The 18,941-nt window shown below is 47.0% G+C and overlaps 1 protein-coding gene across 2 annotated transcripts in view; it reads right to left on the bottom strand.

Moving 5' to 3' along the window:
- Positions 1–18,941, bottom strand: part of asphd1 (aspartate beta-hydroxylase domain containing 1) — a 61,116-nt gene that overhangs the window by 41,210 nt on the left and 965 nt on the right. For both annotated transcript variants that reach the window (XM_010901004.3, XM_029123304.2), the window contains exon 2: positions 6,956–7,419. In XM_010901004.3, coding sequence (XP_010899306.2) covers positions 6,956–7,405 — 450 coding nt within the window. In that variant the 5' untranslated portion in view covers positions 7,406–7,419. The remainder of the gene's footprint in view (positions 1–6,955; positions 7,420–18,941) is intronic.

Below are 18,941 nucleotides of genomic sequence, written 5' to 3'. Positions count from 1 at the left end.
TATTTTGGCCCATTCCTCCCTGCAGATCTTCTCTAGAGCAGTGATGTTTTGGGGCTGTCGCTGGGCAACATGGACTTTCAACTCCCTCCAAAGATTTTCTATGGGGTTGGGATCTGGTGACTGGCTAGGCCACTCCAGGACCTTGAAATGCTTCTTACGAAGCCACTCCTTTGTTGCCCGGGTGGTGTGTTTGGGATCATTGTCATGCTGAAAGACCCAGCCACGTTTCATCTTCAATGCCCTTGCTGATGGTAGGAGGTTGTCACTCAAAATCTCACGATACATGACCCCATTCATTCTTTCCTTTACACGGATCAGTCATCCTGGTCCCTTTGCAGAAAAACTGATGTTTCCACCCCCATGCTTCACAGTAGGTATGGTGTTCTTTGGATGCAACTCAGCATTCTTTCTCCTCCAAACACGACGAGTTGAGTTTTTACCAAAAAGTTATATTTTGGTTTCATCTGACCATATGACATTCTCCCAATCCTCTTCTGGATCATCCAAATGCTCTCTAGCAAACCTCAGACGGGCCTGGACATGTACTGGCTTAAGCAGGGGGACACGTCTGGCACAGCAGGATTTGAGTCCCTGGCGGCGTAGTGTGTTACTGATGGTAGCCTTTGTTACTTTGGTCCCAGCTCTCTGTAAGGTCATTCCCTAGGTCCCCCCGTGTGGTTCTGGGATTTTTGCTCACCGTTCTTGTAATCATTTTGACCCCCCCAGATCGAGGGAGATTATCAGTGGTCTTGTATGACTTCCATTTTCTTATAATTGCTCTCACAGTTGATTTCTTTACACCAAGCTGCTTACCTATTGCAGATTCAGTCTTCCCAGCCTGGTGCAGGTCTACAATTTTGTTTCTGGTGTCCTTTGACAGCTTCTTGGTCTTGGCCATAGTGGAGTTTGGAGTGTGACTGTTTGAGGTTGTGGACAGGTGTATTTTATACTGATAACGGGTGGAGGACAGAGGAGCCTCTTAAAGAAGAAGTTACAGGTCTGTGAGAGCCAGAAATATTGCTTGTTTGTAGGTGACCAAATACGTATTTTACCAAAGAATTTACCAATAAATTCATAGAAAATCATACAATGTGATTTTCTGGATTTATTTTTCTCATTTTGTCTCTCATAGTTGAAGTGTGCCTATGATGAAAATTACAGGCGTCTCTCATCTTTTTAAGTGGGAGAACTTGCACAATTGGTGGCTGACTATATACTTTTTTGCCCCACTGTACCTAAAGGGCTGCAATCCACAGGGTGTTGTGGTGTAGATGTGCGTCCTTGGGGTGGTAGGGTCCCGCGCTGGAATAATTTTCGCTCCTCTGGCGATACACACGTCCGGTCTCTCACGTGTCTAGGAAAGGTTAAGGTTTTGTAAGCATTTACCCTGCAAAACATATGTTCATTTACATTTATCACCTGAAAGCAATGTTTTACATTCTTACTCAGAAACCTAACAACACTTAATGCTAGTTATTTATAATTGCGCAGAACAGAACTCACCATAGCTATGTAGGTGACTTAACGTTCAATAATTTTCAGTCCCATGTCCAAAAAAATCTTGATCTTCGTTTGTTTCAGGAGTTCATCAAATTGTAGGAAAACAATATCATAATCCACGTTGTATTGTGCAATTCAGAGGATACAGCTTATACCTTAGACACAGATACAGTAAATCACAGTGCACACCCTCTATTCAGCGGCTAGCCGCCAGCGTAACGCAGTCGGGCTGCTGGTGGAAAGCCGCCTGAGATGCTAATTAGCTTATGCAAATTGAGATCAGGAGAAAAGCGTCAAAAGCTGGTGGCCCGCTGTCTGTATGACATTATAGCCTCCTGTGACCCGCCAGCAGCAAAACGCTGGCGGGCCGCCATTGATTGCTCACTGGGTAGCTAACATGGGGTTTTAATCCAGCTGAATTTGCAGAGCTACAGTAGTGAGCAAACCTATGGCGCAAGCTAAAACAGTATTACAGCACTACTTTTGGTGACCTCCTCAGGAATTGCTCTTGAGAAAAAAGCTCAACGTAATCTTGAAAAATCTATTTTTTCACGGATCGTATTTGTCTATTACTAAATAAGCACAAATCTGAAATCATAGTTTGTCATAAACTTTTTGGAGCATCTGAATAATTACATAAATAATCGATTTTCACACCACATATTGCCTGCATGATAGTTAGCGTATGTTTTATTGATACAAGTGATCGTGTCAGTATCTTTTGTGCTGCGTTCTTTAGAAAAAGGACAGCATTTTTTAAGTTGGTCAATAATTATTCTATATACCTTTTTACAGGATTACTACCAGTAGTTTGCAAATATAATTGAAATCAAACATTTGATGTATAACTATAAGCAGCGAGGTGTTTGTGGGAAGCTGTGGATGAAATGTATTGTGACATCATATTCGCATTCTTGAACTCTGAGTGAGTACTGAAATAATGCGCAAAAAAGCTGCTGGGGGGCCGTTAAGTGATATTTGAAACTTTTTCATTTTTCATTTTTAGCTTCTCTGTTAATTATTTTTGTTGATGAAGATAGAACCTGCATTAGCTGCAACCCAGCATTAGCTGATTTAAACCATCAGTTAATGCTGGGTTCCTCACAAACAAATATTACAAGATTCAGAAAACACAATACAGTTTGATGAGACATGGAGACAATTCACATTAGTTTAGACCTCAGACAATCAATTCCAAGACACATAACACTTTTATATTCCTCACCACAAATTTTAAGTGCATAAACACATCATTACTTTGGAATTATAAAATGTACTTGTTCCAGGCACCCCCGGATGAATTAATATTTCTGTAATCAGATGTTAACCTGACATCTACATGGTGCAAATTGAAACTTGCCACTTTTCTGCAACTTAACACTTCCAGTTATCAATTTCAACTTTCTAGAACATTGCTGTTAAATTGAACAGTGCGAGTCAAAGGAAGGAGAAAAATTACAATGATTTGCATGAAAACTAGTCAGATCTATACAGCAGAACCCCCAGGTCTCGGCAAAGGACTTTCAGAACAGTTTAGCTGACACTGAAGCAGTTATTCACCGGTCCACCGCACAATGTACCTTACACAGCTTGTTCATATTTGTGTCATATGTAGAATCTATGTAAAATGTATTAATGGTATTCCTGTATACATGTGCGCAAAAGATTAACTACACTGCTAAAAAAGAATTTGGGTCTCAATGAACAAAATATCTTAAAGATCAATATCTTTATATTACATTGCATATTACTATACATTGTGTAATTCGTTGAGAGCAAAATGACGTAACAATAATCAATGGAAACCAAAATCACCAACCGATTGAGGGCTGGATTCAAACATTGAAAATCAAAGTAAACAATGAAATCACAGGCTGTTCCAACTTGTGTGAATTACATCATTGCAACTCATAATGTGACTCAGTAGTGTGTATGGCCCCCATGTGCCTGTACAGTGTTTTGGTGTCCTTTGACAGCTCTTTGGTCTTGGCCATAGTGGAGTTTGGAGTGTGACTGTTTGAGGTTGTGGACAGGTGTCTTTTATACTGATAACAAGTTCAAACAGGTGCCATTAATACAGGTAACGAGTGGAGGACCGAGGAGCCTCTTAAAGAAGCAGATTTTTACAGGTCTGTGAGAGCCAGAAATCTTGCTTTTTTGTTGGTGACCAAATACTTATTTTACTGAGGAATTTACCAATAAATTCATTACAAATCCTACAATGTGATTTTCTGGATTTCTTTTTCTCATTTTGTTTCTCATAGTTGAAGTGTACATATGACGAGAATTACAGGCCTCTCTCATCTTTTAGAGTGGGAGAACTTGCACAATTGGTGGCTGACTAAATACTTTTTTGCCCCACTGTATATATATATATATATATGTCCCATAGGTCCCATATATGTTACTCAGGCTTTAGGCTGGACAGTCCGGCTGCAGGTGCAGCCTTAAGCCTGACACTAATTTGTCCTCCTTTTGAGAAAATAACAAAAAGGTCCGCCTTTTGACACATTACCTTGTTAGTTTAATACTTATAGGCTAAAAATGTGTGTCAAAAAAGCTGTGTCAAAATAAGAAATTTAATTGGTTACATTTTCGTTGTGACCTATAGGCAAAGCCTATACATCTGAAACAGAAGGAGCTGTATTTTTTTACCCTTTATCTATCCAGATAAAAAAATTTAAAACAGTTTCTGTATGATGTTTATTAGACCTATGTATTCTGATTTGGAAGGGCACTTTGTCATGAGCTGTATCTGGTATATTTATTATTAGCTATGTGGTATGTGTATGCACCTTTATGTAATTTGGTGGAAAAGATAAGATATTTCTTTATTTGTCCCACAAATAAAGGAATGTGTGCCTCATGAAGCGCATGTAATACAGAGAGCATCCTGATTGTCCTGTTTCGGTAAGTCAACCAATCAATTGTCAGAGTGGGCGGGCTTTTATCTCTTCTCTCAAGTCCCGAACTGAATACTCATTCAGTTTAGTAAAGAAACAAGAGCGCCATGGCAGAGGGAGAGTGCCCCAAAAAACGCAAATATAAGACACATTTTACGCAAGACTACACAAAAGTGTACCCCTGTCTTATAAGAGTAAAAATATAAGAGCGTTTCACTTGTATGTGTGAGAGCTTTTCAGTAGTGTATATAAGAGCGTTTCACTTGTATGTTTGAGAGCTTTTCAGTAGTGTGTATAAAAACGTTTCACTTGTATGTATGAGAGCTTTTCAGTAGTGTATATAAGAGCGTTTCACTTGTATGTGTGAGAGCATTTCAGTAGTATATATAAGAGCGTTTCACTTGTATGTGTGAGAACGTTTCAGTAGTGTGTGCGAGCGAATAATGTATGTAAGAGCATTTCACATGTGTTTGTGAGAGGTAATTCTGAATAATGTCCCTGATGGCCCCTCATAATTATTTGCATGCAAGAGAGAACGACGTATTTGTAGCTTGTCATAGACAGAATGTAAAAAAGTCTCATGTCATGTGTCTGTTAGCCCAGGGTGTTCAAGTGTATACCCTTAGACCAGGGTTAACAAACTCTTGTGTGAACACAAGTTAAGCTAACATAGCCTGGGGCTAAGAACAATGCAGTGTAAAAAGGCCTAATGTGTTCTGTATGGGTTTGTACTTTGTAATGAGTCACTCACAGACCAAACAGAACAAGGCAATTTATAGACAGTGGAAGAGCATTGCTGTCATTTTAGGCTTGTACGTTTGCATTGTTGTCATTTTACAACAGGTGACAATAAGCAGAAATAGGAGTACTAAGAGTAAACTTTACTATCTCTGAAAGTAGAAACGTTAGATGTGAATTCACTTTTTCCTGTACACAGCTTGCTAACAGCAAAATAGCTACTAATGTGCTGACGTTACATAATATTACCTAGCTACCTTAACCAAATTAAGTTTGCCAGCTGATATAATAAATCATAATATAAAATTTGATTTGAACTTTACAAATAAAGTTTCTGGGGCTTGCTTCAAAGCTTTCAAAGCAGTTTGTGGCTGGTACATTTGTACAGCAAACTGTGATCAATCATATGTTTTTAAGTATGAAAAGTATTTGAACGCACATATCCATGTTTTTGAAAAGTAGCAAAAAATCCTGTTTCTGTGTTTACTCCGGTTCCAAAAACTGTTAAGATTTTTTTTGGTGGATGGATATATTGAATATAGCTAAAGGGCAAAAATGAAAGAGGGATTACAGGATTGTGCTTTACTGCCTTTGTACAGTCCAATAAGCGTTTTGTAAACCATATAGAAGTGCAACAAAATGCAGGTTTCGATGGTAAATCAGCAAGTCTTACAAATTTTCAGGAGTTGCTATGGTAATTTTTGGTATTGGTATCTAAACCAACCTTAGTCTGAGCATAGCTCGCAAACATGAACTAACTTCACTAGCTAGCTACAAAAATCTGTTTACTACCTTGCCAAGTGTATGGTAGACACATTTGAGCAGGTAACTAAATTTTTTGCTGGCTGACAGTATTGTTAGTTACTATAGGAAGAAAGTGTGGGTGAAGCAGAGAATGTGAAGTCTGGGAATCACATGTTTTCTAGTAGGCTATATTGTGGTGTTATGTTGTTTAATCAGGCCGCTAGTGTTGGGACATGTTGCTATGTTTTACTGTGGTTCTATCTTGAGTTTGGTTAAAGCAGTTTATGTAATTGTTTCACATTTAAAAAGCTGTGAAGTAGACAAAGATATGCTCTATCTCATTTGCAGTGGTCCAAACTGCAGATATTTGAAAAAGCTCTGTGAAATCTTATTAACGTTGTTTCTTGACTACAATAGTTGACAATGTTAGGACGCTCACAAACCTTTCCATTTTTCTCTAAGTAGTTCGGAAAGGTATAAAAGTAGGCGGTTTGCTGGGACTTTTAAAAATAAACATTAGAATGTTAGTGTAAACAATGGACATTTTAGAATTCTGAAGTAATCCCATTAAAATCAATGAAGTTTTAAATGTTTAATACAATTTAAAATGATAAAATATATAAAAAATCTATCTTAATCCAGACCATATGTTTTACAGTTGTAACCTAGCTTTAACAGTGTAGGGGGAGTAATGTCCTAAAGAATCACAGAAAATAAACTGCCAAACTTTCTCCCTGCATTGTCGCAAAACGTGTAGAATTACGGAAAACTTATACTGAAAAGTTTTCTTTTACACCCCATTGTAAAATTTGTAGAAATGCAGGAACTTTAAAACTCTCAGACATCAAATGTCAATTGGGGGACCACAAAAATTTATCTGGTTTAGGACCCCCAAAAAAGTGCATGTTTGAGTATGGGTCCCAGGAAATCATAGAATTTCTCATTTAGGTACCAGGATGAAAAAGTCTAAGAACCACTCTTGGGAATAGACAGCTGTACTGCATTCATGATGCATTTCATATTCTTAAAGAATCAGTTGGGGTTTCATGAATTAATTATTTTAATCTTACCTGATCACGGAGTCCTTTATGAATGCGTCCCATACCAGCCCAGCTGTAGCGCTTGGCATACTCCTGAAGTGCTGCATACAACTTCCTGCCACTAGCTGTGGCCTGTGCTGGAAACAAGGCATTACTCAACACAGGGGTCAGGTAACCTCGCCCCTGCTCTTCCTCCTCCCCTGTCTCCATGCTAATGCAGGGAGTCCCACGATCGCTGGTGTCCACCTTTGATGTGGCACCACACTCTGCTCTGGCACAGCTACTGGCGCGGGTCACAGAACACCTGGAACTAGACTTGTGCTTCCCCGGGTGGGCTCGTCCTGGTGCTGGAGGGTCAGAGCCCACCCTGTAACAGTACCATAGGAAGAGGAGTAGCAAGGTCCAAAGGAGACCACTTAGAGGATGGGCCCCCAGCTCAGCATAGAGGGGCAATGGAAGCAGCTCCATGGGCCAGTGCATCCTATAGTGATGAACTGGAATAACAAACTAGGAGTTAGAATGAGCAGCAGATGAGTTAGGTATATAGGGAAATAGAGGCATACATAAGGATGCATACATCAATTATACATATACTCATGCATTATCATATGGTCATAATGCAGTATAAGCATACTCATAAAGACTCATGAAGACTAATAATTCTGTATAATCTTTCCTCAGGATTATAATGATCATCATGATTCATGCATAATAATTATGTCAAATAAACAGCACATCAACACATTATTACTGCATCATAATCCTTGTTTTGCTGTGTTAAAGCTTACTTATGAGCCACTGAGTATTTGGTATTCACAATGTTGATCAAAGGACACAGAATGGATCTGAGCTCAATCTGTAAAGTCTGTGCCCTGAACCAGCACCTCCTAGACCTCAACCTTCCCTTCCACCTGAACGCATCACTCTTCCCGCATCACAATCACCTGAATACTGATCACCTGTGTCAATTACCTGTTTCTCTCAGTATTTAGTTCTTCCACTCCCAGCCTTCCGACTGTGAGGTGTTGATTGTTTGTTCGCTGCATCATTACTAAGCCATTTTCAGGTTAGCTACAGTTTTTTGATTTTTGTATACAGACCTGCTTCTGCCCAATCTACCTTTTACTCTGATTCCCAGTCTAGTCCCTATCTGTACGTTTGCCTGTCTGTTGGACTACTGTGTTTTGACCTTCTGTCCTGCCTGTGACATGGAGACCTGCCAAGCCCTCTTCTGCCTCAGTGTGTATCTGTGCCTTCCTGTGTATGACCCCAGCCTGTACTTCTGACCACGCTTCGGCTGGACCCGTTTTCAAATAAAGCGGCGTACACCGCAACTGGAGCCACAACACCTGCCTCCGTCTGGTATTGTTATAGAATACCTCAGCAGTAAAGATGGATCCAGCGGACCTCCATGTGCGCCTTAAGCAGCAAGAGGAACGGTTGAGGAAATCTGTCATCACTTGCACCAGCAGGCACCACCTCTTCATCCAACTGTTGTCACTTCTCCTTCTCACTCCCTTCCTTCGGTGTCCATGCCCTCGAAATATGATGGAGCCCCAGGACACTGTAAGGACTTCCTTATGCAGTGCAGCCTCTATTTTGACCAACATCCTGCCCATTTCCATTCCGACAAGGATAAGGTGGATTTCATAATTTCACTACTCACCGGCAAAGACCTGGACTGGGCTGCCTCGCTCTGGTCAGCTAACACCCCTGAAATGAAACCTTGGCAACCCAGTTCACATCCCTCTTCAAGGAGGTGTTTGACCACTCGGTGTCCGCTAGACCGGTGGGGGACCTTCTCTGGGACTTTACTCAATGTTCTTGCCCAGCTTCAGAGTATGCACTCGACTTTCGCACTCTGGACACTGGAAGCGGATGGAGGGAACCGGCTCTACTCGCCGTCTACCGCAGGGGCCTGAACCGAGCCCTTCAAACTGAACTACAGAGGGGATACTATAGATCTTAACCAGTTTATTCGTATGTCAATCTCCATTGACAACCTCATACGGAATCATAACAGGAGCGGCAGCTCCAAGTCCCACGGCAAACCTCGACCCACTATTCCACCTGCTCCCTCGGTCAGTCCTGAACCCAACCAGCTCAGCTGTGCCCCACTGACTACCACTGAGAAACAAAGACACATCCAGGAGGCCCTGTGCCTTTATTGCGGGGACTCCACTCACCTTGTCAGCCGTTGTCCCCGTCGACCTCCACATTGAGATGAGCCTACTACCCTGGTGGGGGTGACCACCCTTGCAAATATAACCCAGAGGGGATTATTCTGTCCATTACGGGTGTCACACTTTCTGTTGAGGGTCTGGTGGATTCAGGGGCTGTAGGCAATTTAATTGATTCCCAGCTAGCGGACCAACTAGGCGTCATACTAACCCCTGTCAACCCTCCTCTCCGGATTAACTCCTTTGATGGTCAGCCCCTGGGCTCAGGGTTAGTGACATACTAAACAGCCAACCCCCTTCTTCAAGTCAGGGCTGTTCATTTTGAAATAATCAGACTCCTCATCATAACATCTCCTCGGGATCCACTGGTGCTAGGCCGCCCCTTGCTCTGCCTACACAATCCACTCATCTCCTGAAAGAATGGGGAGCTGCTTACCTGGGGTCCTGCCTGTTCCGCTAATTGCCTCAACCTGCCTGAATACCACAACTACCTGTCTGTCTTTAGTAGGGAGAAAGCATCCACTCTGCCTCCCCATCGGCCCTGGGACTGCGCAATCAACCATTTCCCTGGTGCGTCAACTCCGAAGAGGCGCATATATCCTCTCTCCTTGCCTGAGTCAGAGGCTATGAACAACTACATTGATGAGGCTCTCCAGTCGGGTTCCACACATTCGTCAACCTCTCCTGCAGGGTATAGCTTTTTCTTTGTGGGGAAGAAAGTTGGTGGTCTCCGCCCCTGCATCGATTACAGAGGCATAAACCACATCACGACCTGAGGAGTGCCTACATCCTTGTCCACACTCTTGAGGGAGATGAACGGAAGACCGCTTTCATCACCCACAGAGGGCATTACAAATATCTAGTGATGCCTTATGGGCTCACGAACACCCCAGCCGTCTTCCAGTCGTTCATGAATGAGATCTTCTGCGACATGATCGATAGGTTCCTCATTGTCTACATCGACGACATCCTGATCTATTCTCGCTCCTTCGATGAACACATCTCCCATGTACGACAGGTGCTACAGCAATTACAAGAGCACCATCTCTACATTAAGGCAGAGAAGTGCCTTTCATGCCACCACCGTCAACTTCCTGGGCTTTGTTCTGACCCCTGGGCATGGATGCTGACAAGGTAACAGTGGTGCTTCACTGGCCTCGGCCTAAGACTGTAAATGATCTACGTTTTCTTGGCTTGGCAAATTTCTGCCGGCGATTCAACCGGAACTACAGCTCCACTGCAGCCCCACACATCGCACTCAACAGCCAAAAGACAAGGACGCTATGCTGGTCAGACTCAGCTCTATCAGCATTCGAAAACCTCAAGAAACTCTTCACATCAATCCCCATCCTGTGTCAACCTGATCCTTCTCTCCCTTTCGTCTTTGAGGTAGATACCTCACAGGTGGGGACCGTTCTTTCCCAGCGGTCAAGCACTCCACCCAAGCTCCATCCCTGCGCCTTCTTTTCTAAGAAACTCACTCCGGCTGAACGGAATTACGACGTGGGCAATAGGGAGCTACTAGCCATGAAACTGGCATTGGAGAGGAGTGGCGGCCCTGGCTCCAAGGGGGAAAAGCACACCTTCCTGGTCCCAACCGACCATTGTAACTTAGAATACCTCCGGAGTGCCAAGCACCTAAACGCCCGTCAGGCACGTTGGTCCTTGTTTTTCAACCGGTTCCATTTTACATTCCCGGTGGAAAAAACCTCAAGGCTGATGCCTTGTCATGCCAATTCAATCATCCAACCAGCAACACCAACCCAAAACCCATCCTCCCTCCGTCCTGCATAATCGGACCCATTCGCTGGATACTCCAGGATACCAACCAAGAAGCCCTCCGGACTGAGCCTGCTCCACTTGAAACCCCACCAGTTAAGACATATGTTCCTGCCGCAGTTCAACCCCAGTTACTCCAATGGTGTCACACTTCCCTTGGGTCCGGGCACCCAGGCATCACTCGCACCAATGAGCTTCTCTCTCTGCGGTACTGGTGGTCCTCCCTCTCAGATGACGTCCTTGACTATGTGTTGTCCTGTCCGGTCTGCGCACAAACAAAAATCCCACTCCAACTGACTGCGGGTAAACTCATGCTTCTTGGTTGGCTTCTTGGTTGTCGTCATCAACCGGTTCTCCAAGATGTGCCGACTTATTCCCTTGCCTCATCTGCCCACCACCATGGAGCTAGCTGAGTGCATCTTCCATCACTTTGGGATCCCTGAGGATATAGTGTCTGATCGGGGCCCCCAATTAATCTCCAGGGTGTGGAAGGCCTTCTCTGCTCGGCTGGGGGTCTCAGTCAGCCTGTCTTCTAGGTACCACCCCCAACAGGCAAACGGAGAGGCTCAACCAGGAGATCAGTAAATACCTCCGTCAGCAGTGTGATGAACAGCCAAGTGACTGGACCAGTTTCCTCCCATGGGGGGAATATGCCCAGAACTCACTCGTACACTCTTCCCTCCAGCTCATGCCCTTCCAGGGCATCCTTGGATAACAACCACCACTATTCCATTGGGAGATGGAACCCAGCAGTGAGCGGGTGTGGGAAATCAGCACCTTGAGCGAGCCGCACGGGCCCAAAAAGACCAAGCTGATCGATGCCGGAGGCCCACTCCTCTCTATCATCATGGTCAGTGCTTTTGGCTATCAACCCGGGACATCCGTCTCTGTCTCCCCTGTAAAAAGCTCTGCCACCAATATATCGGCCCTTTCAAGATCACCCATCGGAACAATCCAGTCACCTATCATCTACAGTTGCCCCGCCAGTACCGGATTTCGTCCTCCTTCCATGTCTTCCTTCTGAAACAGGTCCACTACAGTCCGTTCCATTCTCCAGTCACTCCTCAGTCCGCTCCCCCTCTGCTGGATGTAGGTGTGGAGCTGGTATATTCCATCCTGGCCATCTTGGACTACCGTTGCCAGGGTGGGCAGCTACAGTACTTGATTGATTGGGAGGGTTATGGGCCTGAGGACCGTTCCTGGGTCCCTGCAGGGAACGTCCTTGACCCTGCTCTCAAGCTGGCCTTCCACCAGCACCACCCGGATCTTCCTGAATACTGATCACCTGTGTCAATCACCTGTTTCCATTGTTTTCTCCCAGTATTTAGTTCTTCCACTCCCAGCCTTCTGACTGTGAGGTATTGATTGTTTGTTCGCTTCATCATAACTAAGCCCTTTTCGGATTAACTACAGTTTTTAGATTTTTGTATACAGACCTGCTTCTGCCTGATCTACCTTTTACTCCGATTTCACTCATTAAAATGCAAATCAATGTATATGCGTTTTTCTGGATTTTTGTTGCTGTTATTCTGTCTCTCACTGCAAAAATAAACCTACCATTAAAATTATAGCCTGATTATTTCTTTGTCAGTGGGCAAATGTACAAAATCAGCAGGGGATCAAATAATTTTTTCCCTCACTGTACATGACATTGTCTAAGAGCCACAAATTACCAAACATAGATTTTTTTGTAATGTTTTAAAGTTTAATAAGATAATAATCTCAAATGGCATCACTATATTCTACATTACATTATCTAAGGTAATGTAATGAGAAACTAATCTTAAATCGCATCAGTATATTCTACATAACTGTGACAACTGCGACCTCTGCTGGTTCACCTCCCCCTGCAGCGGGCGGGCCCCAGCGGTCGACGTCACCTGCTTTCTGACGCCACCGTCTTCATCATACATTTCACCTGTGTCTCGTTTGTGCACCTGTTCCTCATCATCGCTGTTTCCCCCGGTATATATGTTCCCTCTGCTCCCCCTGTCTTTGTGTGTAATTGTCTCTACTAAATGGAAGAGCTGTTCAACGCTTTGTTATACCTGTACTGATTTCTCTCGCTGAGAAACATTAAACCTTCATTCCATCACGCCTTCTCCGGTTCCTCCTTGCTCCTCTCAACCCCCGAAGCCGTGACAGAATTACACACCAAATATACAACAGCAAGGATATGGAGCCCACGGGAGCCACAGGCGAGGTCGGTGTTGCGGAGGCGGTCCAGGTACATTCAACGATGCTGGCCAGCCTAGGCGCTGCAATGGACAATGTCTTAAAAGCGGTGCAGCGCCTAGAGCTGAGCCAGCAGACCCCCGCAGCACCGGCCGTTTCTCCGCCTGCCCCTGCCGTGCCGCCGAGCATGGGGGCACTGCATCTCCCCTTACCCAGGGATTTCGACGGGGCGGCGGACCGCTGCCAGGGATTCCTTCTACAGCTGGACATCGCGCTCCAGGCGATGCACCCTGCGCCGACCGAGGCACAGAAGATCACCTCGCTCGTCTCCTGCCTGTCCGGAAAAGCCCTGGAGTGGGCCACCGCCGTCTGGAACACCGAGCAGCCCACCCAGGGCAGCTACGCCGAGTTCACCCGCCGCTTCCGAGCCGTGTTCGACCATCCACACGAAGGAAGAGAGGCGGGTGAACGGCTGTTCCACCTACGGCAGGGGACGAGGTCGGCGCAGGAGTTCGCACTGGAGTTCCGGACCCTGGCAGCGGGATCAGGGTGGAACGAACGGGCTCAAATCGACCATTACCGTTGCAGCCTTCGCGAGGACGTCCGGAGGGAGCTGGCTTGTCGAGACGTGTCCCTCTCCTTCGATCAGCTGGTTGACATGTCCATCCGTCTCGACAACCTGCTGGCTGCCCGAGGACGTCCCGGAAGAGGCCCGTCCGTTCCACCCTGCCAACCTGACACCGCCGTCCCCATGGAATTGGGGACGGCTGCACTGCCGGGCAGACGTCGGGGAGGGCAGGTGCGGAGTGCCTCCAAGGGGCGACGAGGCCGTACTACTGCACCACACCGCACCTCCCTCCCTGAGTCGAGAGGCGACAGGCATGGCACTTCCGCGTCACCCCAGGTAGCACATGCACATTCGCCACTAACCTCTTCCCTCTCTATGTGCACTGTTCCTGTTAGGTTCCCCGGCTTTCCGCTGATTTCCCGGTGTAAGGCGCTGGTAGACTCAGGCGCAGCTGGGAATTTCATGGATAGGTCTTTTGCCCTGCGGTCACGCATACCCCTCCAGGTCCTCGCCACCCCCCTGCCCGTGAGAGCTTTAGACAGCCGGCCACTAGGGTCAGGTCTGGTCACGAGTTGCACTGTTCCCCTCCTCCTGATTACCGACAGCCGACACAGCGAAACCATTTCATTTCACATCATCGACTCACCCACGTTCCCAGTCGTTTTAGGTTTCCCCTGGTTGTCCCTACACGACCCCTTCATCTCCTGGTCTAGTCGACGTCTGTCGGGGTGGTCGCGGAAGTGCCAGGGTAGGTGTTTGGGTGTTTCCGTTGGCTCGACCTCGGTGGAAAGTCCAGACAGTGCGCCCGCCGTGCCCATTCCCCCCGAATACAGGGACTTGGCTACGGTTTTCTCCAAAGCCAAGGCTGCTGTGTTGCCACCACACCGGCTGGGGGATTGTGCGATAGACCTCGTTGATGGAGCCGCACTCCCGAAGGGTCACGTGTATCCACTGTCCCGCACCGAAACGGAGACTATGAACGCCTACGTTACGGAAGCGTTGGAACAGGGCTACATCAGGCCCTCCAAGTCACAGGTCTCCTCGAGTTTCTTTTTTGTGAAAAAGAAGGACGGTGGTTTGCGCCCGTGCATCGATTACCGGGCGCTGAACAAGATCACCATTCCGTTCCGCTACCCTCTCCCTTTGATCTCTGCGGAGGTGGAGAGGATGCACGGGGCCCGCTTTTTCACTAAATTAGACCTCAGGAGTGCCTATAACCTGGTGCGTATCCGGGAAGGAGACGAGTGGAAAACCGCTTTTAGTACCACGTCTGGCCATTACGAGTATTTAGTGATGCCGTACGGGTTGATGAATGCTCCTTCAGTCTTCCAGTCATTCGTCAACGACGTATTCCGGGACTTGTTGTGCGAAGGAGTGGTAGTGTATATTGATGACATCTTGATATTCACTGCCACCCGCGCCAAACATGTCTCGTTAGTGCGCAGAGTGCTGGCTCGACTGCTGGAGCATGACCTGTACGTGAAAGCCGAGAAGTGTCTGTTTTTCCAGTCGTCTGTGTCCTTCCTGGGATATCGCTTTTCCAGCACAGGTGTGGCTATGGAGGAGCCTCACATTGACGCCGTGCGTAATTGGCCGACCCCAACCACGGTTAAGGACGTGCAACGTTTCTTAGGCTTCTCTAATTACTATAGGAGGTTTATCCGGGGCTTTAGCCAGGTCGCAGCTCCGATCACCTCCCTTCTGAAGGGGGGGGCGACCCGGTTGCGGTGGACCGTGGACGCGGAGCGGGCGTTTGTGGAACTGAAACACCGTTTCACCACCGCTCCGGTCCTGGCCCATCCCGACCCGTCGCTCCAGTTCATCGTGGAGGTGGACGCGTCCGATTGTGGGCTCGGTGCCATCCTCTCCCAACGGACGGGGTGTCGTAACACGCTCCGTCCCTGTGCCTTCTTCTCCCAGAAGCTCAGTGCGGCGGAGCGGAACTACGACATTGGTGATCGTGAGCTGCTGGCCGTGGTTCGAGCTCTGTCGGCGTGGAGGCACTGGTTAGAGGGGGCTAAACACCCTTTCCTCGTCTGGACTGACCACCGGAACCTGGAGTACATGCGGGCAGCGAGGAGGCTGACCCCTCGCCAGGCAAGGTGGGCTATGTTCTTCACCCGGTTTGTGTTTACTCTCACCTACAGGCCGGGGAGTAAGAACGTCGGGGCTGACGCGCTGTCCCGCCAGCATGACACGGGGGAGAGGCCAGTGGATGATGCTCCCGTGCTCCCGGAGTCATGCATCGTGGCACCGGTGGTATGGGAACTGGACGCGGACATCGCCGGAGCGCAGCGCGACGAGCCCTCTCCGCCCACATGCCCTGAGGGCCGTACGTATGTGCCGGCGTCTGTCCGCGACCGCCTCATCTACTGGGCGCATACATCTCCCTCCTCCGGTCATCCTGGCATCGGGCCAACAGTGCGCGCCCTGGCCGGTAAGTACTGGTGGCCCACTTTAGCCAAGGACGTGAGGGTATACGTCTCTTCCTGCTCGGTGTGTGCCCAGAGTAAGGCACCCCGGCACCTACCTGTGGGCAAGTTGCACCCCTTGCCCATTCCACAACGGCCATGGTCCCACATTTCTGTTGATTTCTTGACGGATCTCCCCCCTTCCCAGGGCCATACCACCATCCTGGTCGTTGTGGATCGGTTCTCGAAGTCCTGCCGCCTCTTGCCTCTGCCCGGCCTTCCTACTGCCCTACAGACCGCGGAGGCCCTGTTCACACACGTCTTCCGGCACTATGGGGTGCCCGAGGACATCGTGTCTGACCGGGGTCCCCAATTCACGTCTAGGGTGTGGAAGGCATTTATGCAGCACCTGGGGATCTCGGTCAGCCTGACCTCGGGCTACCATCCCCAGTCCAACGGGCAGGTGGAACGGGTCAATCAAGAAGTGGGTAGGTTCCTCCGGTCCTACTGCCAGGACCGGCCGGGGGAGTGGGCAGAGTTTCTGCCGTGGGCAGAATACGCACTGAATTCTCTGCACCACTCCTCCACGGGCGTGACGCCGTTCCAGTGCGTCCTGGGCTACCAGCCGGTCCTGGCGCCGTGGACGCCGAGCCAGACCGGTACCCCTGCGGTGGACGACTGGTTCCGGCGGGCAGCGGGCACATGGGAGGCAGTACAATCCCGCCTCCGGCTCGCTGTCCGCCGTCAAAAGACCTATGCAGACCGCCACCGCGGGGAGGCCCCGGTGTATCGGCCGGGCGACCGGGTCTGGCTCTCGTCCAGGGACCTGCCCCTCCGCCTGCCCTGCCGGAAGCTGGCCCCGCGGTTTGTGGGGCCTTTTATAGTCCTGAGGAGAGTCAACGAGGTAACATATCGGTTACGCCTTCCCCCCGACTACCGTATTAACCCCTCGTTTCATGTGTCTCTCCTCAGGCCGGTGGTGGATGGTCCCCTCCAGGGGTGTGAGGTGCGGGAGGTGCCCCCTCCCCCTCTGGACATCGAGGGGGCCCCGGCGTACTCTGTCCGCTCCATCATCGACTCGAGGCGCCGGGCGGGGGGCCTCCAGTACCTCGTGGAGTGGGAGGGGTACGGCCCGGAGGAGCGGAGCTGGGTTCCGGTGAAGGACGTCCTGGCTCCCGTCCTTGTCCGCGACTTCCATCAGCGTCGGCCGGACCGCCCTGCTCCGCGCCCCCCGGGTCGGCCCCGAGGCCGGTGTCGTCGCGCGGCTGGGGCCGCGCGTCAGGGGGGGGGTACTGTGACAACTGCGACCTCTGCTGGTTCACCTCCCCCTGCAGCGGGCGGGCCCCAGCGGTCGACGTCACCTGCTTTCTGACGCCACCGTCTTCATCATACATTTCACCTGTGTCTCGTTTGTGCACCTGTTCCTCATCATCGCTGTTTCCCCCGGTATATATGTTCCCTCTGCTCCCCCTGTCTTTGTGTGTAATTGTCTCTACTAAATGGAAGAGCTGTTCAACGCTTTGTTATACCTGTACTGATTTCTCTCGCTGAGAAACATTAAACCTTCATTCCATCACGCCTTCTCCGGTTCCTCCTTGCTCCTCTCAACCCCCGAAGCCGTGACAATAACATTGTCTAGAAACCTCAACATCACAAATTATCAAGCATCGATTTTTACTAATATCTTTGTTTCCTTTTGAAATTGCTTTTGAAATAGTAACAATAAGGAGGCCAAGGCTTCTGTGCAGCTACCTTTCTTCAGATCTAAACATCATAACTTACTTCTGTCCTTGCTGACATGCCTTAATGTATTTCATGCCATTCATACTCAATGTAAATAATTTGTACTCAGCTATTTGTTAATTACTTAATGTAGCAGAGACATATTACAGTGATTTTCAATCTTCAAAATCAAATAGATTCAAAATTATTTGTGTTTACCCATGACAAAGGAAACAAATAGATAAGTATAATAACATAATATTAAGGGGTAATTCAACTTTAGGAACAGAAATAATCATTTGGGTATTGCATAAGTGATATTAGTCTTTAAAAATATTTTCACCATGACTTCCTTTCTAAAATATACATGTTTGAAATCTGAAAATCCTGTAATTAGGTTATATTCAAAATATATTCTTAGGCATTTAAACCTCCAATTTTAGGCAAGATGTGTAATATTTTGTGCATATCTGTGCAATCTGTAAGTAGAATTAGTCTTACCTCCAAAATCTGGATGGCAGGCTATGTTTGAGGATCAGCATCTAGCTGAAGGAGTGAGGGCTACAATTAGGATTAACTAATCAGACCACATCTTCTGTGTAATTATTCGTATGGAGCAACATAACTGACTGCAAAAGTGTAATTGCAATACTTTTTATTTATATGTCTAACAAGTCATTTTGTAATTTCTAAAACAAAAATCATGTGTAATTACATACTTGGAATAGCATCCTGCAGAATGTTTTGTAATTACCTTTTGTTTTTCCACAAGTGTAATAACCTGTACTGATAAGTCATTATTCTTTTATAATTACAATGTAATACCTGTGGTATTATATTGGTAGAAAATCTGTGTTTGATAATTTTTGAAAATTTAAAGGTGAGGCTCTTAGACAATATCATGTGGACTATGGTGAAGAGATTTGGGATGAGTGTCCCAAAATGTGTTCAAAGCTATTACAAAAGGAAACTTAAAAATATTTGTAAAAAAATCTATTCTTCATTATTTGTGAAAACTCAAAGTTGTGGCTCTTAGATAATGCTATGAATAATATCCTGATGTGATTTGGGATGAATATCTAAAAATTTGAAGAAGCTATTTCAAAAGGAATGTTTGAAATTGTAGTAAAATAATCTATGCTGCATTATTTGTGAAAACTCAAAGTTGAGGCTCATGTAGA

This window comes from Esox lucius, chromosome 11 (assembly GCF_011004845.1).
Source record: "Esox lucius isolate fEsoLuc1 chromosome 11, fEsoLuc1.pri, whole genome shotgun sequence".
NCBI classification, from domain to species: Eukaryota; Metazoa; Chordata; class Actinopteri; order Esociformes; family Esocidae; genus Esox; species Esox lucius.
Note: the sequence above shows the minus strand (reverse complement) of the source record. Positions and strands in the feature narration are given on the sequence as shown.